This window comes from Tursiops truncatus, chromosome 5 (assembly GCF_011762595.2).
Source record: "Tursiops truncatus isolate mTurTru1 chromosome 5, mTurTru1.mat.Y, whole genome shotgun sequence".
NCBI lineage: Eukaryota > Metazoa > Chordata > Mammalia > Artiodactyla > Delphinidae > Tursiops > Tursiops truncatus.
This window is the reverse complement of record NC_047038.1, coordinates 113,503,419-113,530,398: the sequence shown is the minus strand read 5'-3', so window position 1 is coordinate 113,530,398 and position 26,980 is coordinate 113,503,419. Positions and strand designations below refer to the sequence as shown.

At 34.7% G+C, this 26,980-nt stretch overlaps 1 protein-coding gene across 4 annotated transcripts in view; it reads right to left on the bottom strand.

The window, feature by feature from the left end:
- ANAPC10 (anaphase promoting complex subunit 10) overlaps nucleotides 1-26,980 on the bottom strand; it is a 78,045-nt gene that overhangs the window by 24,317 nt on the left and 26,748 nt on the right. For all 4 annotated transcript variants that reach the window (XM_073805528.1, XM_073805529.1, XM_019926527.3 and 1 more), the window contains exon 4: nucleotides 24,889-25,009. In XM_073805528.1, the coding sequence (XP_073661629.1) occupies nucleotides 24,889-25,009 (121 nt within the window). The remainder of the gene's footprint in view (nucleotides 1-24,888; nucleotides 25,010-26,980) is intronic.

Sequence of the window (26,980 nt, the reverse complement as noted above, 5' to 3'; positions counted from 1 at the left end):
TGCTGTGCTCACTCACTGGCTGGGGGCACAGACGTGGTGATGGATACCAGAAAGCAGCAGCTGGGGCCATCAGTCAGTTACTCCCTGCGGTCAGAGATCTGAGAGGAACATTCTCAAGGCCACCTGTGGTGGCTCTGTAACGTGCCAACGAGGCTAACCTAAACTACATTTCCCAGAATTCCCTTCCTGGCATGTTTCTGGTTAGGTGAGACAGAAGAGATATTTGCATGCAAGATTTCGAAGGCAGATGTGAAGCAGCAGCCATTCTGTGCTTTGATGTAGGTGATTCCACAAGTTTTGTAGATCCCCAAACTAGTGATCACACAAGTTGTCACTATCTGCTGGCGCACCCCACTGTCGTGGGGCAGCAGCCAGGCCTACAATTGCTCCACCTTCCCCTGGGTCCTCCTGCATCTTCTCTGACTCCCAGGCCAGGTATGTGTCTGCTCCGTGACAAAGGGTATTAGCTCCTTCTGCAGGACACTGGCATCACAAGGTGGGAGGCAGTGAGAACTGACGTGGATCCCAGTTCCTCGAATTGGTGCTCCTGGATTCCAGCTTGCCCTTGCCCTTCACCGCTACACATCCATCTTCACTTTTGACTCCTTGCCCCGTGGTGTCAAGCTGTGGCATCAGATGTGAAAACAACCAGCCTCATAGAATTTATTTAACCAACTCCTACTCGTGTAAGGCAAAATCCTTGAAACAAATCTCTTACTATATACCAGTCCCCATACACACACACACACACACACACACACACACACACACACACACACACACACACACACACTAGTGCTCTGCTTCCCCGAATGAACTTCCACTGACGCACGGACACAGTAGCTGGGCTGAAGGTCCAGGAGGGATGTTTCCATGAAACAAATGTGAAACCGAAAGAGTATGTATGTTTCCAGAGGTTTTTGATAGATCCGTCAGAGAATTTAGGGATATATCAGTAACTGATAACATTTTTTAAATTCAGGAAAAAAATGAGGCAATCATTAATTCTAGGAAAACAAAATTATGCCTGAAAAGGAAATTTAAAGCATGACTCAGGTATAAAAACAATACATGGTCATGACAGTGAAAACATATAAAATGATTTAGCAAGTAGCATGAAAAACTATACTAGGAAGATGAAGAGAAGTATATAAAAGAAGAAACAGGATTATAGGGCTAAATCCTGATATGTCATAGTAAGACATCATTAGATCATGTCTTTATAGATATGTGCACACATGCTATGTAGAACAGCACATAACTACTATAGCTATCTATGCACATATGTCATGGAGAAATATGAAAGCAAATACCAAAAAGAACCCCCCAAACGGCTAAAATAACTAAGAATAAGAGAACTGCTCCCGAGGAACAGGATGGGGGTGTGGAACAGAGAGAGAAGTGCTGTTGTGGTCCTTTCAGACTTTCAACCTATGTACATACTTTACTGTAGCAAAAATACACTTAAACTTAAAAAATCAAACTGAAAAGTTAAACTGAAAAGAAGTTAAAGTTAGTAGAACTGAAAATTAAAGAGTAAGACTCATCAAGTTGGAAAAAAAAAAATAAGGAGGAGGAAGGGAGAAATCTGACGATACCAAGTCTAAACCATTTAGAGTTCAAAAACAGGCACTAATCTATTGCTTAGGGATGCATGCAAAGGTGGTAAAACTCTTTTTTAAAAAACTAAGAAAATCATCATAAAAGGTTAGGAGTGGTTACCTTTAAAAAGTATGGAAAGGACTGTGATAGGGAAGGGAGGAGGTATACTCCCAGCTCTGGGATGCTCATAAAGTTCAATTTCTTACATTAGACAGGTTATATACACACATAAACTATATGTGTGCTTTATGGACTTTGGGGAGGAGACAGCACTAAGCACACAACAGAAACAATTGCAGCAACACCAGCATACACTTGCAGTACTCCTCCTGCCACGTATGAGGCTTAGCTTTTTCCCAGTATTTGAGCTTCCAAATAAATTATAATTTGCTACTAAATGAGCTCTAAAATCAACAAATGCATATTTCATTTACATTTTATATTCATTTATCTTTTATCCTAGAACAAAAATGAGAAACAATTTGTATGCATGGTAGATATGACAAAACGTTATGTAAACACTTACAAATTTAGACTTTTCACATACATGAGTAATTTTTAAGGTACAGCAAATTTAAATCATATACTGTCATCCTAGCACCATAAATCTTAATAGTAAAGAAACTCACAACAAGGAAAGGTTAAACATAGCCTTTAAGTATACATGGCAGAATTACATGTGAGGAGAAGGCTGTTTGATGGCCTACTGCTCTATTACGAAACACTGGAAAAGAGATGTGGGAATCAGCAATTTAAGATACCAAAGAATCACTATGAAATACTTTTTATGTAAATCATTTAACCACTAAGTGAATAACTGCTTATTTAAAAAAATCCAATTGAAGCAGAAGGATACATGGAGACCCAATTACCTTTTAAAAAATAGTTCAGAGAAATACAAATACAGTATGTTCTCATGTGGAATGTAAAAATGCCATACTCATTGAAACAAGGAGTACAATGGTGATTGCCAGGGGCTGGGGGTGAAGGAACTGGGGAGATATTGGCTAAAAGGAACCAGCTATAAAATGAATAACTGCTGGGACGCTAATGTCCAGCACAGTGACTAGAATTAACAATACTGTATTATATACTTAAAAGTTGCTAACAGACTAGATCGTAAATGTTATTACCACACACACAAAATGGTAATTATGTGAGGGGATAGAGGTGTCAACTAACTTTATCGTGGTAATCATTTCACTGTATATATATATATGTGTGTGTGTATCAAATCATCACACTGTACACTTAAACTTACATATATGTCAATATTATCTCAATAAAGCAGGAAATAAATAATAAGTATATAAATGATTAAGAAAAAAGATGTTTTAGTATCTCAACGAAGCCTTCAAAAAGTCTTTTCACAATCAAGTTGCCTTCAGAAGGACTGTTAAAAAGCTAACTAAGGCAAGACCTATAAGAAGCAGGTGATAAACTTAACAAATACTTTTTGATCAAGAGACAGGTAAAGACTTTTACTGCAAGGATATCACAATTCTATGGCGGTAATGACTAAAAAGTAGAATTCTGACTGCAGTATAATCCTAAATACACTTTAAGGAGATATGGAGCTCTGAAAGGGACTGTAAAGCAAGGTAATGGGAATTATTTAGGAGTGGATGAAAGAGACATCCATTAATTAAGGCTGACTCCATTCAAGTTTTCTGGCTTTGTGACTTTTCCTCCTCTATGAGATAATAACAGTTAACAGCAAATAACATGTTTGGAGCGCTTACTCTTTGCCAGGCATTGTTTTAAGAAATTTTACAGGTACTGAGTCATTCCAGCCTTGCAACAGCCCTATGAGTGCACTATTTTCATCTTCCTTTTCTACACAAGAAATCTGAGGCCCAGAGAAACTAACTTTCCAAGGTTCAGAGTTAAGTGGCAGAACAGGAACTCAAACCCCAGCAGATGACTCCAAAGCTCACGCTCCTGGATCTTTATCAACCCAAAGATATAAATGTATATCCAATAGCTATATACAGCTGAAACTCCCAATTTCATGAGATTCTATAGAAAAGCACATGCTTTTACAGCCTATGAAAACATTACCAGTTTTCAAGGCTTTGCTCCTTTCAGCTACCATTTAGTGAGCTGCTACCATGTGCAAGGCACTTAACTGACACTTGTTTTAATCATCCCGACACCACAGCCCTAGTTTACAGCTGAGGAACCTGAAGTTCATAGAGAGGTTATATAATTTGCCGAGGGTCACCTAGCTGGTGAAGGATGAAGCCAGGACTTGAAAGTAATTTCCCTGCCAAAACTCTGAACATTACAGAAGTAATAAAGTAGTCTTGACGTATGTCTCTCTGGAATAAAAAATAAGGCAAAAATATATTCTGAATAATATTTGCAGTTCAAGTGTAATTGAAATACCTATGCCTTAAAGAGATGTGGAACTCTGAAGGGGATTGGGAGGAAAATAAGAAAGTAACTCAACTCTGTGAAAGTCCCACAATACTCGTTGTTTCCTATTAGTTACGGTGCCTAGAGGTAAAACATGACATTGGGAACAAAAGAAGTTCTTGTTATAGGTCCAGGCAGAGGTGAAAACCCAATACACACCTCCAGTTATATTGGAAATTAAAATGCAAACATCTCTAGTGTTCTCAATAACAGGTTTTCAAAACAACTGAAGTAGTCCCACACATACTTTGCTTGCTAGGTCTGTGATTTCCATTGGTCCTATAATTCATATATATAACAGATTCTGTTCACAAAAGTACAAAAAAGAACCACCTTATAATTTACTTTCAAATTGTTTATCCAAATCTAGAACATCTGTCTAGAATGGTTAAGGTGGATTATACAAAATGAATATTATGGAGTAAGAAGTAATGAATTTTATTTTACATGAATTTTAAAAGCATTGAACTAACTCTACTGCTCGTTGCTTAGATATTATGAAGTTTGACTTCACCTTGGCGTGAATTACTATCATTTTAAGAAAAATGTTAACTAGATTCCTAAAACTGCAATCAGTGACAACTGAGTAGAAAAAGCAAAGACATTTCTGTTCTATTCACAAGCACCAACAAACAGCCCAGTGGGGAAATGGCAGCGCGCCAGGCTGCCCCGTGAGCAATTAGGCTTCGTGGCAATCAGGAGACTCAGGCGTCTTAGGCCCTTAGAAAACTAGTATGTTAAGGACTTGGTGTTTTTACTCCCCTTTCCTGGAGGCATGTGTGAGACATATCTTGTTTAGATGACAATCTCTTCCATCTACAGGACTGAAAGAAAGGTTAAGACAACTGAGTAATAAGAAGCAAATTGAGGAGAACATGAGAGATTAGCAAGCATCACTGTTTACTGACCTATTGACTAAATGTAATAACTGATCTCACATAGACAGTAATCTCATTCTAATAATCAGAAGAAACAATAATTAAAAGGCTCATACAATTATTGTAAAATGTAAAAGTGCATTTTAATTGATGAAGAAACTCAGAGTGAAATTCAGAGGCAAACCAACCTGAAATTCTCTCTCAATGAAAAATAGTTGAAATGGATAAAAATTCAGTTTCAGCCAAAATATGTGTATATTTACTCCTTTACTAACTTCTACATGGAAGGTTTCTAAGAAAAAAACAAACGACGTTGAATGACTCAGATAAACCTTACGGCAGACTGTGGGCATTAACTTCCATTTCACCAAATTTAAACCTGAAGTTCCCTATTATCTGGTAAATGCTTTCTCTTTTTGATATTTTATGAGTCTGAGTGAAAGGTTGAGGCTGTCAACACACTGGATTACATTTTGTAAATTTGCTGTCTACGTCTAATAAGATACCCAACAGCATAATAAGAATAAAAATGAATGAAGTGAATAAGATTAAAAGTGAAAGAATTAACCAAAGGATCCAAAAATATACTTTCTAATACATTCCTTGATTAGAGTAATTACGTAGGGTCACTTCAAAAATTTTACTGACTCAATATTGTCAAGAATTCATCATATTTAAGTATCTGAATTTCAAATATCTGAATTTGTCCTGAAGTACAGGACAAATTTATGATATTTTTTATATTCATCTAGTCAAGATACACTTTACTTTATAAATAAAATAGATTTTAGAGGGCAAAAGTCAATATTTAAATCAATCCTTCATATATATCTTCAACAAAAGCTCATTATTTCTCACCTTTAATACTTTATAATTTCATTTAAAGTTTTTTATTATTTTACAGTATATAAACATACGAGCCTTTTCTCTACTTCTTGATGTGTCAGTAACAGTCGTGTAATATACATCTATGACAACTTAGCCTATAAACAGAATTCCTCACAAATTTAAAACCTAAGGACCAACAAATGTTTCACTACACTCAGAAAACACAGAGTCTTTATTCCGAGAGGAACTTTCAGTAAAAAAGTGACGTGTGAACAGCAGACACTGATGTTCACACAAGCATACTGCAGACAACCCAGCAGGCGGTTTTCTATTTTTTTTGGATTATGCTCTGGAGGTGCTGGCACAATGGAATTTCAATACCATAATTGCTTATTTCTCTGTGTATTTTTAAAATAATAGGTAAAGAAAAAAATCAACTACGAAAATAACAAAATATTTTTCATTCTTCTTTTCAAAGGATGTAATTTATAACCATTACACAAATAGAGAAGAAGCACAAAAGGGGGGAAAAGAGAAATAAAGTAATGTTCCAAAGGTTCAGTTTACAAGGACCTCACACTAAGTTTTTTTTTTTTTTTTTTTCCTGCAACTCTTACTAGAAACAGTATTATTTGCTAAAAATGCACTGGCTGCCAAGAGCCATGGTCCATCTAAAGCAAAATGCTTAAGATGGAAATAGAGTGTTAAGACAGAAAAAAGGGGCAAGATTCAGTATACAAATTTCTGTAAAATCTATTTTAAAAAATGAATAAGATGAGGTTTTAATTTTGATATTTCCTGCCTGAAAAATAAATGCAGTACTAAATAAAATACTAAAATATATAGCACTGTATTAAAACAATAAGATGTAATCAAATTCCAAACCTTTTTTTTTTTGTAAGTTATTGGGAATTCAACACTAGTCTTGGTTCACATGATAGAACAATGGGAAAATTTTCCGAGTGGTTGAACACTAACCCTGACAAGTGTGGAGAGCCAACTACAATACATTATATGGTAGCATAACCTGCCACCCACGTTGCTGAGAGAACAGCTTTCAAACACATGCACTGAGCTGTAAAACCACAAAATCCCTTATTACACATTGTCTTTCTTACTCTAGGTGAAATATACCACCAATTCTTTTCCATTACAAATCTTTTTTTATTACTATTTTTGAAGCCCACTTAACATTTTGACTGTCTTTTTCTTACAATGTAAAAGGTATCTTTTTTTAAAAAGGAAAATGAAACAGGACTGTTATAACCCTCCTACAGTATTACAATGAAGGCTGATATCTGCCACACAATTTCTCAGAGCTGATTTTGGAAATCCATATTACCCAAAATGAGTTTTAAGCTAAAGATTTTTTATTCCTTTAAAGACCAAGGCCTATAATTGGTTCACTAAGTTTCTTAAAGCATTTGAAAACACTTGCATTCTTTAAGCAACACTGATATATTGCTTTGGGGGTTCTTTAATAAAATACATGGTCTTCATCATTACCCACCCCCCCAAAAAAGAAAAGAGAGAGAGAGAGAAAACCAAATCGTCAAAATCTGTCATGGAATGAGTGTTCTTTCTCATTCTGTGTCTCTTCCCAACATTCCTCCCTTCCCCCACTCTGGCACAAATCCAAACCTGTACCAAAAAACAAACAAAAACAGAAAGCTATTTTAGAATCAAGGATATAAGATAATATCCATCTTATATTGGTAAAATATTTAAATAAAGCAAGACTGTAGGATAGCAAATATGTTTCATCCTCATTACAGCACTGTGCTTTGTCAAAGATGTGTTCTTACTGTTCAGAAAAGAACTCACTGCAATAATGACTATCAAATTTGCACAAAACAGCTAGAGATACAGAACAAGAAGGGTGAAAAAAACAACTTAAAAGACACTACTTTTATAGAAATTCAAAGACACTACTTTTTAGAGATTCAAGATGGTTAAAACCATTTTAAAACTGTGTGTTTCTCTCTAACATTTGCCTAATTAATTTCCCTCCGAAATTCTCCCTCCTACCCTTTACATCCCCCATCTCCCCAACTCCCACCCACCATGACCTACCTCCATCCACAATCTGCTAACTGAATCACAGCATTCCAGGACAGTTATAGGACATAACAGTTTCTTCTGGGGTTTTCATTTGCAATGTTGTTGGCAAAGAGAATTTTATTTTTAAATGTTTCTATTACACTGACAAGGTCAATTAGTCCCGTCAACTATTGGTCTTTCTGCCTGATAGCTTGGTGGATTATTCAAGTGGGACCATTCATAACCTATAACTGAATGCACCCAATTAACCTCAGAAACATGACAATACTGGTATCTAATGGGATTTTAAGTTTATCTTAATAATATGCCATAGTAACGTCATTTTCTCCAAACTGGTGGTTTAATATCTGATAGAAACACTACATTTGCCTCAAATTGAATTGATTTGTAAATTATGACATACAAATTACATAGAGTAATTTCTATTTTATGGAAGTTTATCAAAAAATGTTGAAGCTTTTTAAAAAACAATAATCAGCTATTTTGCCTACATTTGCTTATATGGTTTATACAACGAAATAAAGAATATATCAAGATTTCTCCCAAGGCGCAGAAAGCACTACTACTCTGCCAGAAGCTATTGTGGAAATTAATTTGTATTTTACTTCAAATATTCAAAAAATATTTATGCTGTCAAATATTATTTTTAAAAAACACAAAAGAGAATTTGCATCATTGGGTGTTTGCAAACTTTATCTTACTTAACTGTCTCAGGAACCCAATTTAAAAGCATTGTTATCCCTATTCTATGCATGAGGAACCTAGTAAGTGGCAAAATTGAGATATGAAACCAGATGTGTCTAGTTTGCCGAAGTGCGGTCTTTCAACATCACTCGGCCTAAGAAATATGAGATAATCCCCCAACATCTCACAGTATCATCTTGTAATAACTGGACCACAGAGTACTTTCAAACTTCAAAACTATCCTGTAAAAGAATGATGCCCAATTATTACTGAGCAACAATTAGAAAAAGATGAATGAATGAATACGGGTGTCTGGTATCCATTTAATTATATCGACACTAAAGTTTTATTAACAGTAAGACAATACTCCAGTTTTTTTCATTTCACTTCCAACCCAAATGTATTCTCACATATATGAATGTACATGTGATCTCCCACACACAGGCCTGCCCCCATATATTACCTGCTCATACACACAAACTCATCCAAACTGTCACACCCAGTACTCCCGGTTTCTAAGCCAAAAGTATTGTCTATTATTCTGGGCCACAAAGAAGTGAAAAGCTATCTTAATACCACGTATCAAGGTATCAATTTTTTGCAAAGAAGGATTTTTAAAATAAGTTTTAAATAACTTTTTCATAAAGTAATTTTTAAACTATCTGAGCTAGTGAGTCAATTTAAAATATGTTCTAGCAAAAATTGTATTGTGATTATCTCTATTTTTGCTTTATGAATTTTAAACAGAAGCAATTCATTCAACTGTTAGGCCAAACTGCCCTAAAAGCAAACGCCTACCAAGAAGAGCACACTGTGCATTTCCAAAACTCAAATACTACTCTCAAATTCTCTGCTCTGGGTGCCTTCAGACTGGCTAGAGTGACTCTCAGGGCTTCATTCACTGCTTAGTGGAAATGTCTGTAAAAATATTTGTGCAATAAGGATAGACAAACCTTTATGAAAATACTGGTTTGGCTAAAAGTTGAGGCAGTTAAGATGTACATAAATAATTTTTTTAAATGACTGTTTATACCCCCTACTCTATAAATGTATTACTATAAATATTCTATTAATTCAGAAGAATACATCCTCCAGAGAAAATACAAAGACTGAGAAGTAGAATTCAGAGTCATCAGTAGGAAGTCAGCTTTGCTTATTTTTTAAATACATCAAAATAAATCTCATAAGCACAAAAAATTTCAAGAACAGAGTACAAAATCGAAGGAAGTATCCACGTTAGTGAGCTATTACCTTAGTAAAGAAAGATCCAATATTTTGACACAATGGTCCAACATGTGATCCAACAGATTTTATGCTATTAACTGGATCATATCCGAAAGATTAAAACTGCTAAACTATTCCCTTACTGAAGTCACAAAATAATGCCACTGGTGCTGTTGTTTCAAAGGATTAAATCTGTATGTTTAATCCAATGCCAATGGAAATTTCATTAAGGTTTAAAACAACAACAACAACTAGAAAACCTGCATGGGATGTATGCTCTATCCAAGTGTGGACAACTGATACTGAAATGCCAAGTATCAACATTAAATTTTTAAAAAGCAATTCTTCATGTTTAGATCTGGCAGTGAGGAACTGAATGCAAGATAACCTACCTACTCTCCTTTACTATCACATGCCTTAATAAAGATAAGACACATTTATCTAGCACTTTCTAACCTTCAGCAATCTTGCATGAGTAAGGATAAAGCAAGCAACCATTACAAAACTTAAGGAAAAAAGGAGGATGGAAGGACATAAACTTACATTGACTGAGAAACTTACTAAGTATTTGCTATGTTGCAGATGTTTTTACACAGCTTATCTCATTTAATCTTCACGACCACCCAAACAAGATTGTGATTCTCATTTTTTTTAAGTAAATAAACAGAGGCTCCAAAAGGACAGAGAAAATGCCCTATATTACAAAATAAAGAAGTAATAATAGTACCAAGATTTCAACCCTGATCTGACAGACTCTAAAACCTACAATTAAAGCAGCATGTGGCAAAGACAATCTAGAAACATGTTCCTTCCTCTGGCTTAAGTCTCATCCTCTGTCCCACTTTAAATACAATATTTAAAACCCAGACTACAGCTTACGAAACAGACTGGGTTTTTGCCCCGTAAGCCAAGGTTAGAGAACTATGCGTTCAAGGGCAAGTACAACATGACTCTGGGGGAATAACAGCAAGTTTCAAATGACTACGACTTCAGGTTAAATGGAGTTCAGTGAGTCATGGTAATTCCATGCTACAGATAATCCTGATCTTAGTCAACAGAGAATTTTCAAATTTGAATTCCATATTAGCATTCAACAATTCTCTCTCAACATAAGGTAACTCTTCATTCAACGTAAGTAATTTAAAGCCAGGAACATCTCTCAATGCCTTTCACTATTCTTCCACAGAGAAATGATAAAAACTTTAAATGGAAAAAGGTAACGTTTAACAACCAGATTTTACAAACTAGCTGAGAATAATTTTGACTTGATTTTTATCTTTTTATTATCTTAAATGTGACGCAGCTACCTAAATACTATGGTTGAAGAGTGAAGGCAGGCAGAGAGTTCTTTTCATTCATCAGTCTGTTCTTACTCCCTAAAGTGCCTTCTTTATCATACTTAACCTGAGCTTATCACCATTGGGCCAGGAATAAGAGGCAAGTTATAAGTCTCCTAGATTCTCCCAAAGTAAATTATATTCCCTTTAGTCATTATCTTCTCTAAGATCTTATGCTTACACCAGAAAGTGGGGCTGCCAGGGTAGAATCAGTTTAAGAACTAATCTGCCTAGGACGCTTTTCTTTAGCAAAGTAAAGGTAAAACAGATGCCCCTACACGATCTTTAAAATAAATACAAGTGCCATTGCAGAAAAAAAAATTGCACAAATATTAACTGAGCACCTACGTGCCAGGTACTTAGGCATGAGGGTGACTGACAGATACTGTTCCTATGCAAGTGGAAGCTATCAAAGATTTGTGGCAGCTGATAAGAAATATGGCATAAAATTCTTAAATAAATGGCAGAAGGGTAAGATTAGGGTACAGAAATATACATAGAATTGTTTATAAGTAGGTCACAAATTTGGCTCCATAGTTCCTGACAGTCAAAGCAAAGTGAGTATCATTACTGGTTCTGACAGTACGGAGGCTCTTCTACTTAGAAACAGATTAGATTCCAAAGAGCTATCCTTAAGTCCATTTAATCCCATGTGCAAAGTTTTAACTATAGAAGCAACTGCTAATACCACCTATTGGTAACTAACAGAGCTGACATACTTCTCCCCGGACCCACTGTCCTCTTACAACAGGCAAGTTTTCATATCTACCAAAGTCCTTAAGTTGAAAGTTCTTTTTTAAAAATTAATTAATTATTTAATTAATTAATTTTGGGCTGCTTTGGGTCTTAGTTGCTGCGCGGGGGCTTTCTCTAGTTGCGGCGAGCAGGGGCTACTTTTTGTTGCAGCGCGTGGGCTTCTCACTGTGGTGGCTTCTCTCGTTGCGGAGCACGGGCTCTAGGCATGTGGGCTTCAGTAGTTGTGGCACGCAGGCTCAGTAGTTGTGGCTCACGGGCTCTAGAGCACAGGCTCAGTAGTTGTGCCACATGGGCTTAGTTGCTCCACGGCATGTGGGATCTTCCAGACCAGGGATCAAACATGTGTGCCCTGCATTGGCAGACAGATTCTTAACCACTGCACCAACAGGGAAGTCCTAAGTTGAAAGCTCTTAAGCAGAGGAACTTGTGTGTATGTGTGTGTGTGTGTGTGTGTGTGTGTGTGTGTGTGTGCAAAATAAAAACCAAACTGCTTTTCCTGAATTCAGATCTGAAGGAAATCTTTACTCTGGATATGTACAAAAAGGCCACTTTGTGATATAGTAGACTACATTCTCAACAATATTCCTAACAGAATTACAACAGCAAATTTCATAATTTCTTAGGTGCCTCAAAGTAGGCCTATTGATTAATAGTAAAGATAAATTCTATAAAAGCAATTTTATAAAATAATGCTGCCGAAGTATAATAGTTATAATAGCTAAAGAACATGTATGTCTTCAAGCAAATCCCAATTAAAAACATATATGAAATTTGACTCTTAGAAGATTAGTCTGAAGATCTAAAAATAAGCTTTTGAGACTACTGGCATCACAGTCATTTCTTACACAAGTTTTGTGTGTAACACCTCTTTACTATAATTCCTAAAACATAGGAAAAGAAAGCTTTCAGATTACGTTTTGAGGGTTTAGCAATTATATATAAAATGAGTATAATACTTAGTAGACAATGAAAACGGATGCAATCTGTTTTTTTTAAAGGGCTATTCATTTTTCTCATGAATCTCAAAGAAAGTGCAATTAGGGAATAAGTCAAAGGCCACAGTTATCATTGTGTACAGTTAGTGTCAAAAGAGACACCATGTAAACAACATATAGTGATGGGCCAGATTCACTACAATTAAGTGAAGTGAAAAAAAAAGCAAAAACAGGATCTCAGGTGCTTCCCTGGTGGTCCAGTGGTTAAGAATCCACCTTCCAATGCAGGGGACTTGGGTCCAATTCCTGGTAGGGGAACTAAGATCCCACAAGCCGCAGGTCAACTAAGCCCACACACTGCAACTACTGAGCCCGCGCGCTCTAGAGCCTGCACGACACAACTAGAGAGCCCACGTGCCGCAACTACTGAGCCCGCGCTCTGGAGCCTGGGCGCCACAACTAGAGAGAAGCCCGCACGCCACAACGAAGAGCCCTCACACCACAACGAAAGATCCCGTGTGCCACAGCTAAGACCCAATGCAGCCAAATTAATTAATTAATTAAATTTTAAGTAAAACATAAAAAACAGGATCTCAAAGGATGATGTAGTCTGCGTGAAAAACTTAATTTACTCTCAAGGCACTATCTACCATTAAATACTCACAGAGTACCTTTTCCTCAACTTCAGAGGAGTTTACCGAATTTGAAAACTTAAGTTAACTCATACAAAACTGAAATACAGTAAGTTAAAGAATATAAGACTATTTTAACTGGGATTCTTTAAGAATTAGAGTAAAAACACGATTTAGTCTAAACATTTTACAGACTTAGAATCTATGTACTTTCAAAGTTGCTTTCTAAATATAGATAAGTAGATATACTAATATACTAAAATAGAATTTTAGTAATTACTGGCTATAAGTCTCTTTTATAATTATTTTATTGATTTCTATTATAAAATTAGAGATGTTTTCCTACAGAAAAAAATCAGGGTACTTATTATTATGAAATCTCATTTGCTTATTTAACAAGTATGTTATTTCAGGGAAGAAGTAGGGAAAACAGGAGTTGTCTCTTTGTTATAATCATTATTTTATATGTGCCAGTTAAACCCTAAGAAAACTGCTTACCCTCAGTGGTGAGGAGATAGAGAGTATATACATATTTTCTTTTCTTTTTTTAATAAAGACTTTATTTTTTAAAGCAGTTTTTGATTCATAGCAAAATGGAGAGGAATGTAGAGAGATTTCACATATACCCTCTGTCTCCACACATGCATAGTTTCCCCATTATCAACATATGCCACCAGAGTGGTACATTTGTTACCAAGAGTGAACCTACAGTGACACGTCATAATCATCTGAAGTCGAAAGTTTACATTAGGGTTCACTCTTGATGCTGTACATTCTATGGATTCAGACAAATGTACAATGACATGCACATCATTATATTGATAGTATCACACAGAGTATTTTCACTGCTCTAAAAACCCTCTCTGCTCCATCTATTCATCTTCCCACCACCCCCAATTCCTGGCAATACCTAATCTTCTTACTGTCTCCATAGCTTTGCCTCTTCTGGAATGCCACATAGTTGAAATTATACAGTATGCAGCCTTTTAAGATTGGCTTCTTTCACTTAGGAGTATGCATTTAAGGTTCCTCCATGTCTTTTCATGACTTGAGAGTTCATTTCTTTTTAATGCTGAATAACATTCCATTGTCATTGTCTAGATGTACTACAGTTTATCCATTCACCTACTGAGGAACGTCTTGGTTGCTTCCAAGTTTTGGCAATTGTGAATAAAACTGCTATAAACATCTGTGTGCAGGATTTTGTGCGGATATGAATTTCAACTCATTTGAGTAAATATCAAAGTTCATGACTGCTGGATCCTATGGTAAGAGTATGTTTAGTTTTGTAAGAAACCGCCAAACTGTCTTACAAAGTGGCTGCACTATCTTGCATCCCCACCAACAATGAATGAGAGTTCCTGTCGCCCCACATCTTCGTGAATACTGGCCAATGTAAGTGTTCTGGATTTTTGCCATTCTAACAAAATGTGTAGTGGTATCTCCTTTTAATTTGCATTTCTCCGATGACAAATTATATGGAGCATGTTTTCATATGCTTCTGTGCCACCTGTATATCTTCTTTGGTGAGGTGTCTGTTAAGATCTTTAGCCTATCTTTTTAAAATCAGGTTGTTTTATTACTGAGTTTTAAAAGTTCTTTACACATTTTGGATAACAGTCCTTTATGAGAAGTGTCTTTTGCAAATATTTTCTCTCAGTCTGTGGCTTGTCTTCTCATTCTCTTGGTATTATATATTTCAATCTGAGGTATCTGTAACTATGTGATAATTTTCTTCATTTGGTGGCAAAGAATGGAAACGTATAGATTATATAAAACCCAGAATAAGAACTTATAATCTTCATTATTAAAAATAAGCAATAGTAAATTTACACAGCTACTTAGGAAACACCATATTAATTTAAAACAAGATAAAGACTTGAGACAATTAAAATTGTTAGACAGCTAATATCTAAACAATTTCCCTACTACTGTCTCAGAGTTATGGTATCACTCAGTCTGATTCTAGATCTTCTTTTCTTATCAGAAGTACCTTGAGGGTCTCCTCTGCCTAGTCCCTCTGTCCTACTTAATTAAGCACCAGAGATCAAGACTAGCTATAGACCATTTAATTAGCTAATTATCATTCTTAAGCTAATTCAAACTAGACAATTTGTTCTGAAAATGGCACTGAGATAGTTGGACTACTGTTTCTGTTTTCTACCATCAACTATAATTGCAAATAAAAGAGGAAAGGTCCCCCGCTGCCAAAAAAACCTACAAACCCTTATATGATGATTTTTCTTGATTCGATTATGAAGGAAAAGGGCCACAGAAGAAAGTATCTATTGGCTTATATTCCCAGAGTTTCTACCCCAATATTCTCACTCTTTTATTCTGAAACTTGGAGATTTTTTTCTTTTTTCCTTAGAAATTTTATTCTCTAAATTACCCTGTTTAAAGCTCTTTATAAAATCATTAAGCAAAAGCAATCAGCAAAAAAGAAAAACAAATATTTATAAACATTTATGCCGACAGCATTAGCATTGCAAGTAGCAATCAATTTTCAACAGGATAGATCAAGGGAGTAAACAATTTTTAAATACATTTCAAAAATCAATAGTTAATCTATCCTATCACTCACTAACTAGCTCATTTCCCCAGCTACACACTTCGATTTTTCTGAAAAACTTGAAGAAATATTTTGGTAACTTGTAATCTAATGTGATTTCTTTTAAAGAAAAAAAATGAAAGGAATACATACTGAACGTTGATTCCCAGCTAAAGCACTGCCTTGCTGTGTGACGCTGGGCAGCCTGCTTCACCTCCGGGTGTCTCATTTGTAAATAATGGCATCGTACTTGATTAGAAGTTGCTAACTGGTGGCCACATCCAGCAGTGGATATACCTTGTTTGCCTAGCATGTTTTTAAAACGGGGAAATTTCATATTCAAATCCAGATTTCTGATTTCTCTTTAAAAATTAAAAGACTGGCAACCCTGCGCCTATATTCCCTGTGGCAAGAAAGGCTGCAATTGAATAGCAGCTGTCCCCCTTTGGATAAGGCATGGATTCTTGGTGTTGTGTTACCTGCCTGTACGCTCAGCATCTGAGCTTCTGATGAGCTAAATTACCTCTAAAGTTTCTTTCAGTTCTAACATTCTCATGTTTAGAGTGAGCCACACAGCAAAAGATCCATTTCGCCTCTCTAAGCCTCAGCTTGATTTGAATATGGGGATGATAATAACATCTAATTACCACGTGAGCTTTGGAGAGACAAAATGAAATAGTGAGTGGTGACTGCCTAGCACAGTGACATATATGTAGAAAGTACTTAATAAACAGCAAAGGTAACGATAAACACAAATAATGGTGAACACAATAATTCAAAAATGATTCTATGATGGTCAATCCAATCTAAGTCAAAATAGACATGCTCATTCTTCTCTTCTGAATGCCAACACTGGTCCCATCAAAAAATCACCTATTTGCCTCTAAGTTTTGGAGATTACTAGTTCTTCATTTACCACATGTAAAATAAGAGGCTGATGAAAAAAATGAAAGTTCTTGAGTAGGCTCATCTCAATGCGATGTATTTTTAAATTACGATAAATATTTTCAGCAGGTATTTTTCAGCAAGATATGCTGCAGCTCTTTCAGTTGCAATTACTGTTCTATTCAGGGTCATTTTAGTTGCCAAGAATAAAAATTCACTCAAAAGTTTCTACAGGAAGCGGGGGCTTACCGAAAAGTTTATATATCCATGGGAACCCAGGGGAAAGTAAACAACCAGGTATGAGAAAGGTCAGGAAATGAAGCATGTTGGGGCACCAGCCACTTGTTCCAGCCTATTTTTCTTTCCCCTGGTTGTCTCTGTCTTTACATCCACTCTATAGTCATTCTACACCATCCTGCCTCCTCCCATACCTCATACTTTATATTCTTCTAACTTTAAAGCTTCAGTTGGCAAACGCCCTTCACCTCACCCACCCTCTCCAAAACACTATCTTTCTGCATCAAGTCTTGCTGCTAACGTGCTTGTTTCTTGTGAGTCATAGTTCTGAGAGAGGTAAAAAATTAAAAACAGAATTACCATGTGATTCTGCAATCTCACTTCTGGGTTTATACTCCAAAGAACTAAAAGCAGGGTCTCAAAGAGATATTTGCCCACCCATGTTCATAGCAGCTTTATTCACAATAGTTGAGAGGTGGAAGCAACCCGAGAGTCCATTGTCAGATGGATGGATAAACATATAGTGGAATATAATTTAGCCTTAAAAAGGAAGGAAATCCTATCACATGCTATAACCTGGATGAACCTTGAAGACATTGCGCTAAGTGAAATAAGCTAGTCATAAAAAGACAAGTACTGCATGAGTTCACTTATATGAGGTATCTAAGTGTAGTCAAACTCAGAGACAGAAAGCAGACTGGTGGTTACCAGGGGCTGGGGGAAGGGAAACTGAGGAGGAGTTGTTTAATGCACACAGATTTGCAGTTTTGCCAGATGAAAAAGTTCTGGGGATCTGTTATACAACAGTATGAATATACTTAACGCTACCGGACTGGACCGTGTAATGCTACTACACTCAAAAATGTTAAGACAGCAAATCTTATGTTATTTTTTTATTGCAATTAAAATTAAAAAAAAAATTTCTGAGGGAAGGAATTGATCAGATTTATTCAGATAATCCTTTTGAAGCAAACTACACAAGCAAGGGTCAGTGACAAGCCTATGGACTGACCACTGGTATATTTATTTGACAACATTTTATTAAATGCCTACTGTTGGCAAACGGTGCTAGGTTCTCAGCCAGATGCGCACCCGTGGCCTGTCTGCCTGGTCATGCTAAGTAGGCTTTCCTTATATAACAGGGGTTGATGATCCATATCTCATTTTCACAGTTGTAAGTAAAGTACCTGTTTCTATTGTACTACATCCTGCCATAGGGTTAATAAAAGGTTTTCTAATTCTGTTCGTTTGTTTGTTTTCTTTGCCCTTGGCTGTTACTACTGTCACTCTGCCAAAAAAACCCCCAAAACAACAACAACAAAAAAGAGTGCAGTTCCTCCATAACTGCTGTGAAAGAACACCTGAAAAGAACAACCATACGGCACAATCTCTTGAAAGGATCCTCATCAATTTCGTAGTTCCCTTTAAGTATGCATCAGCAGTACAAAACCTTCCAATTCAAAGAATTATGAAACAAACCAAGAATACCCATCAGAATCTTCTTACTTGGCACAAATAGTATGATAGGAAATGTTGGAATTCTTGCTATGAAAGCAAATAAGTTAATTAGTCTCAAATCTATAAATTTAGAAACTATCACTCCAAAGAGTGATTAAACTACTTACTTGCAAGAACTGTCTTAGTTCAGAACTGCATTAAATAAATTGCCTATTATAACATGTCACACAGGCTTAGGAAGGAAACTTTTCAGTCCCTATCTAACTAGATTCCTGACCATTATCAGCTTCTGTGACATCATATTCTCTTGATTTTTTTCCTCATCTCTGGCAGTTCCTCTCAGCTGTTTTCATTGGATGATCTTTTTCTATCCTTGAATATTGGCATTTCCACAGTTCCAGCCCTGGTACTCTTCATTCCAACTATACACACTCCCTGAATGAAATCAAAACTCACACCAGAGCTTCCACTTACACATGGATGATTCCCAAATCTACACCTCTAACCTAGACTTCTTTCCTCAGGTTCAGATCCGTATACTTGACTACCCACTGTAAAGTCCCTCCATCTGAAAAGATACCAGAAGTCAGTGGCAAAAATAAATCCCATTAGCTTAAACTTTCTCTCTATCCCTATCCTCAGTGTTCCTTAACTCTGCATTCCATTTCTGATTAATCGCAACATCCAACCAGTTGCCAGACATGAGGAGAAATCTAGATGCCCCCTCCTACCTCCTTGAACCACCTGCCCGCACTCCCAGTAACCCCAGGTAGCAATCAGTCACAAGTCCTTTTGATTCTACTTCAAACACATCCCTTCCTCTTGAACCCAACTGCCATCACCTTAGTTAAAGCCTCATAATTTGCACCTGGATACTACATACCTGGTCTTTACACTGCTCCAGCCCCATCATTCCCAAGATTTAACTTGATCAATGTTTCCTCATTTAAAGTCTAAACTCCCTGGAATCCTGACGGCAAGCACAATCTGACTTTCGCCTATGTATATTCAATGGAACAATTATATATTTATTCCCTACAAGAATGTAGATTCCTTATGTACAGAGGCCATATTACCATCACAGTAAATGTGTTGAATGAATAAACACTTCTCCAGTCTTTCTTGTGGCTTCCTCACACCTACCCAGCTTCCAAGCACACTACATTACTGGCAGTTCTGCCATTATGCCAGGCCCTCATGCTCCCATACCTTTATGTTCACCGTGCCCCCTTTTAGAACACCTCCACTTTATTCTCCACCTGAGTAGGCTTTCCATCTATCCTTCAGATTCAGTTGAACCACCACCTCTTTTAGAAAAAAAATTTTAACTAATATTCCTAATAGTCCACTGTGTTCCCATACCCCCTGCATGTATTTACTAGACTATATTGTAATTGTTGACTTATTTGCCTGTCTCTTCCACCAGACTACGAAGTGCTTAAGGGCAGAAACCATGCCTATCTCTGCTGTATCCCAGGTACCTAACACAGTGCCTGGCACTTAGAAGCCCCTAAATAAATATTTACTGAACAAAGCATGAATCTGTCTTAGATAGGAATGCCAGGCTAGTCAAAAAAATCTATAGTCTAAGTTGATGGTCAAACAAAAAACAAGAGATACAAGAATGTTTTTCTCTCTTAAAAATATATATGATACTCTACTGTGTAACGTATTTTAGTTTCAAGAGAAAATATACCCCAAATGCATAGATACCTCAACTCCATTTTAGAAATAAGTAATGTTTATAATTATGAATATTCTTTTAAATTGCATATGTTACTCTTAGAGAGGGATAAGAGACATTTCCAGCCTAAAAATTACGTGTACCTCACCAAAGCATTCTACACTCATTTCAAAGATGTCCTAAAGTTAGTTATAAAAATTAATTTTTAAAAATATTTTCTTTTAAATTGGCTAAATTCAATAAAAACTATTTTTTCCAAAGGTTCAATAAATTAAACACTCTGTCTTATCAAACCAATTTATGTTTGTAGATACTGCCTAAATCATTCTACTTTATAACAAGTTGTTTAAAATAGGCCCCTCATAAGAAAGTAAATATAAGTAGATTTTAAGATCAATGGAGAGAGTCAGAGCCTTTGTCTGCATCTCCTTACTCTACCACACACATTAATGGAAGGCAAATTATAATAGTAAATGTTATTTTAACAGAAGAGCTGACTTATTAACCACTTCTGTCAAAGTACCATATATGGACTCCCATAGCCACACTACTGATTTAAGACACAAGGTAGAGAGCCAAAATGCTCACCCACATGGAAGAAAAGGAAAATATCATTACAGCTCTCTTAACATTGAAGACTTGTTTCGAGCCTCCTCTTTAAAAAAAAAATCACTTGGTAACAGCTTGATTATCTGAAGACAAAAACAAGGCTTAATATTCACTTCAGTGCTCAATCTTGTGCTCCATCAATATTTTATCCTACAAATTTTAGAAGCAAAATGCTAACAATGAACCAAATGACAACTTTCACATATGCTGAAAACATCTGCTTAACCTTAAGTTACCAAGTTGTTTTTCATAAACTGTATAGAAATAATTTTGAGAGCTGTCACTATATGTCTAATAAATGACTTTGGTTTTATACTTAAGAAGAAAAATTTCTACAACAGTTTTTTAAAAGAGAAATAACTAGTTAGAAAATTAAAAAGGACTTTAAGTTTTCTCAGATTTTAGCTGGAGATGTATTCTAAAATGTTAAAATGGGCACATTTAATATATAGTATTCTTTTGGTTCCTCATTCTAAACAACGAAAAATTTCCTTCACACATATTTTCCCTTCTGAGAGCAAAGGAAAAGAACAATATCAAACCAAAACATAATGCTAAAATACAAATGATTTAAACATTTAATAAGCAACTATATCTTTATTCAAAAACATCTCCAAAATAACTTCCTGGACAACATGAACATGATTTCTGGCATAAAAATAACACAACGGAGATGAAATATTTTCAAAAGATAATGATACAGACTCTGAAATGCTAAATTCTCACTTCTATATTGAAATAGTCTCTTGTGTAGAAGCAATAAATTATAAACATATTATAAAATGTTCTTAGGTTGTTGGTTTCCAATTTGCATAGGATAGATAACTTTGAAAACAAGAAAGTAGAATGAACAGCGTAAATAAATTCAACTCTGGTGCCAAAAATGTTCTAATTGGCCAAACCCAGTGTTGGTATCTTGTATCCATTAGGCAGAAAAGTCTAAACTTCATTTCTGTTTTAATTTTAAGTCCCTCCTCAGGTATAAAAGTTAAAATATGCATTTTAGAATAGTAAAGGAAGGGTCTGATCTTTTTGTAGAGATTTTTCAACAGAGGTAACAAAGATCTAGATATATCATGTTTCATAACTGAGATGAAGGGAAACATATGATAGAAAACCAATAATTTTTGAATAAGTAGGGTAACCTATTAGCTTTCCTCACCCTGAACTATAATTTTGTAACAGTTGCTATTTCAAATCAATAATAAAGAAAGTAGGTTTTAGAGTGTTTCAAGTAAACAAATCCATAATTTCTAGTAAAAAGGGAAAACCTATTAAAACACTCCAGTACATACTACACCCTCCAGTGGGCAAGCATCCATGGAAAAATATAAAAAGATTTCGTTGGATTTTCCACTCAGTCAATCAGGCCTATAACTAATAAAATGATGGTTCTAAAAACCTCATAAAAGTTCACACTATTTTAATCTCTCATCTTAGTATATAAGTTAGAAAAAGCAAAGACTTTTCTATAATAACAATTTAGATGTTATAGGAGAATAATGTTAGAAAACAAAATCATGATCTGCTTATCTTTCCTTAAAAAACAAAGTGCTATCAGATTCTTAATTTCTTAAACTTATAAAAGAAAAACGGTACACAGAGTAAATCACATATAAAGATGTATAAGTAAAGATAAAAGTATTCTTTATACCATGAGCTGCAAAGGTAGCACTAATATTTTAAAGCAAAATCCAAAAATTATGGTTCCTTAGTGAGAACTGTGGCAGAAAAGCAGTAGGTTCATTAAGTTTTTCAGGAAAACAACTTACATTATCACCTGGTAATATTTAGTATTACTGGTCTCATGAGGCTATGTGGTCACTACACTTAGAATAAAATTAAGAGACTATTTAAAAGAGCCCTTATTCTATATGACCAATGTTTCATGACTTAAATCATAGAAGCAAAGACTAGATTAAAAGTATTCTACAATGGTCCAAATATCATTTAAAGTTTCTCTAATTTACAAAATACAAACATATATTTAATACATAAATCTGATCTAAATCTAGATCAGATATGAAGATGTATAGTTCCCAAAATGAATTAAAGAATTTTTGAATATATATACTCTAGAAAAAACTAGTACAACTAAGACTACTTAAGGTCTTGAACTTATCACTAAGCTTATGAGACCAGCAATTACAGGACAATGGTGACATCTAGTGGACATTACAAATATATACCACACATATCTTGGAATAAAACCTTTTATTTCTAGTGTTTCACGTATTTCAACCTGTCTGAAGAAGTATATGACAAATCTTTAGTTGTAAACCCAAACAAGCTGACTCTGCGCCCTAAAAGCTTCTCAATATGAGGGACCCAATCATATGATAAATATAAAACGTTTAACAATTAAAGTATAAGAAGTAAATATCTCAAGTCTTTAAGCACTAAGCACTAATTAAATGTATCAAATACACGACTAAAAGAAGGTCTAGCAAATGGTCCAATATGATTATGATAACAAAAAGAATTTAAAAGATTCTGAATGAAACAAGTGAAAAATGAAAAAAAATTTAAATAAAAATTAAGAGCTGATCTATTTATGAATTTATTCAAGCATGGGAAGAACATATTAACCAGTATAGTCTGTCAGACAAAATAAGAAATGTTTTTAAACTAGAAGATTATCTAATTTATGACAATTTTTCAAAACCAGATTAGTTCTCAAGAAAATTTATAGGATTATTCTTTAAAAGTAAAGGAAGATAACTGGAAGAAAACCAGCTAATCCTCTCAAGAAGTGATGAACTTACCTCAAAGAAGGACAAAAAAACAAACAACAAAAAGTACTTGTGGACAATGTCCTTACTTATTATTTGTTCACACATAAGCAGATTTCACAAGAGAACAGCACTGCACTTAATGAGAAAGCAATGAAAGTATATGTGATTTTTGTTAAGCATTTTATCACTAACTCAGGGAAGAAATACAAATATTTAGATTCTAGAGATAGAATCTAAATATAAACACTAAGTCAAATAAGAGTCCAGGCCACAAAGTAACTGGAAGTCTTTCAAAAATCACACATCCTTCCCAGATCTCTCAGAACCACCTAATTGAAAAGATTTTAATGATTATTTGAGCTCAATGATTTTCTGAAAAGAAAAAATGCTAAGGGCCAGAACTTTCCAAGTATACATTTCAAAATCATTGAAGATATCTCTGAAATGTAAATATTTGGGGATTAATAAAATTCAGGTCACAAAAGCACTGTCTTACTGTCTTCAAAAAGTTATCAGAGGATAAATAAATTGTGATATATTCAAACAATGGATTACAACTCAGGAAGCAAAAAGAATGAAGTACTGATACATGCAACAACATAGATGAATCTCAAAAAAATTAGGCTGAGTGAAAGAAGTCTTACATAAAAGTATACCCCGTATGATTTCATTTATATGATATTCTAGAACAGGCAAAACTGATCTATGGAATGAATGAATGAATGAATAAACAAAATCACAACAAGAGTTACCTCTAAGGCTAGGATAGAGATGGAGATTGACTGGGAAGGAATATGAGGGAATTTTCTGGGGTAATGGAAATGTTCTAAATTTTAACAAGAGTTGGGATTACACAGATGTATGCATTTGTCAAAACTCACCGGTAATATACTTAAGATTTATGCAAAATTTATATAAATTTTACCTTAAAAAATAAACCTTAAGCAAATATTAATAATTCCAGTTATCGTATACCATGCTAAAGCATTTGGGGTGATGTGTATAAATATCTGCAGCTTATTTGGAAATGGACATAAAAATTAGATAATGGACAGATTATAATAAAGCAAATATAGCAAAACACTAACAACAGTAGAATCTAGGATATAAGTATGTTGAAGTTCTCTATTTAAATCTTTCAGATTTTCTGTATGTCTGAAAATTTCCATAATAAGATGTTGGGAAAGAAATAAAGATGACATTCAGAATTCAAAAGAAAATTAAAAATATAAAAAATTTAAAATATGTTCTGTAAAATATTAACAATTTTCCTTTTATATATTAACATTTTAATCTGTTTAATGTCAAAAGTGACCATCTTCTAAAGAGCAAACATTACAGGACAAAATATTTTAAAAAATTTTAAAGACATACCCGAATCTCTTGAAGATTGTGAAAATTATTTCCTACTCTGACTGAGATCTTGCTTGGAGTATAGCTTTCATCAGATTTGTAGTCCGCATAAATACATAATGTCTTCACTGTTGTTTTTCTTCTAAAAGCAATAAAGTAAAAACAACAAGCCTTTTATCATGTGGAAAGATTATATACAAAACACGTTACCTTCTGATTTTAAAAGTCATATAGTTTGCTAAAATGAGTATTTGAATCAATAATTTCCATGTTCTTTAATTTTAACAATGATGAAAATGAAGAACATATGAAAAAATAGATACACATGTTATACTTTTACAGACATCTCTTACCTAGAACATGATCAAGAAACAGATGTAAGCAAAAAAGAAACAGTTTAGCCAAAATAGGTACCTTAGACTGCAAACAAGCATTAAGAGTTTTCAGTTCTCATTTGTATTTTAGACAAAGGAATTATTCTAACAAGCTTGTTTTTCTTTACTAGTTAGTAGTTAATTACTTAATTTCCTATGTTAATACTTGAAAATAGCTAAGTGAGAAACTAATTCTAGCAAAAAGAAAAATGTTTAAAAAAACAGAAACTATAATCTTATTACTTAATGCAAGAGATAAAATTCTACTGTTTTTAAAACATACATATCTTAGAAAAATAAGCCAAGACTACATAACAAAAATTAATCTCAGAAAACTGCAAGTGGCCAGAAAACATGAAAATATGTTCAATCTCTAATAATCAAAGAAAGAGAAATTAAAACATACATAGACATTAGTCTTTTATCATATTGGGAAATATGATAATAACTGATAATACCCAAATTTGATTAGAAAAAGTTACTTTCATAGCCAGTTAGTAGGTACAAAGCCTTTGACTCACAAATTCAACTTCTAAGAATGCATTAAAGGACAATAATAACACTACTCTAAAGCAGATGAAGAGAAATCTTTATTGTTCTGCAGTTAAATTACTGAAAAATTATAAACAACCTAAATGTCCATCTCAATACAGAATTAAACAGATTACAATATACCCAATTTAATGAAGTACTACACAACTATTTGAGATACACGTAGATATGTAGTTACAGTAGGGAAAAAAAGCAGATTACAAAACAGAATATAAAAAAGGATTGCATTTTGGGAAAAACAAAAAAACTTTTAAAGTCATATAAACCTACATATGTATAGAAAAAGGTCTAGATAGAATCACACAAAAATAGTAAAAGTGACTATTTTGATGTTGTGAAACTTATTTCTTTCTTTATGATTTCTATATTTTCTGATTAATGTTTCAAAATAAGCATGTATTATTGTGGTCATTAGGGGAAAAAAACAGACAATTTAAATATCAACCAAAAAACCATAAAGAAGTCTATTTAAACGTGCTTTAAAAGTTAAGATCTGATATAAACTGGCACTCACTTAATAACGAGCTCCTTGAACAGAAGTAGCCTGTGTCAAAAGTCAGTCTATAAAAACAGCAGGGGATCTATAGCTCTTAGTGAGGGGACCAAACTTCTATAGCTCAAGCTTTTCATCAGAAAGGAATGGGGAAAGTTAAGGACTTTTCCTCAAATAATAAAGACAGATCAAGATGTAAAACGCTAAATACTCAGGAATTGCTGACAGGATAAATACCATTACCAGGTTTTCAAAAGAGGCCAGCGGTATCAAACTGACATCCTTCTCTGTCTGCTGCGGAGACAGGAGGGGAAGGGCAAGAAAGAAGGGGAAATTTTGAAGGGCATACAAAAGATCTTTTCTCTGATGCACCAGCCATAAACAGGCAGTGAAAGGTCTTTCTTATCATGGAGAGATCAAAGATCATGAAGATTACCCTTAAGGATTTCTTTCTTTCTTTCTTTCTTTTTAAACAAAAGCAGATCTAAAGGACCAAACCTTTTGCTTAGAATAATTTCATCTCTAAGTTATTAAATTCAGGATAACTTAGTCGCTGAACCTACAAGATAACCAGGGTTAGGTTAGAGAGGCAAAGAATAATAATAACACTAATGATTATAAACACAACAGCAACAGCAGAAATAGCAAGTGAATAAGTGAATACTCTGTGTCTGGCCCAGAAGCAATGCTTTAT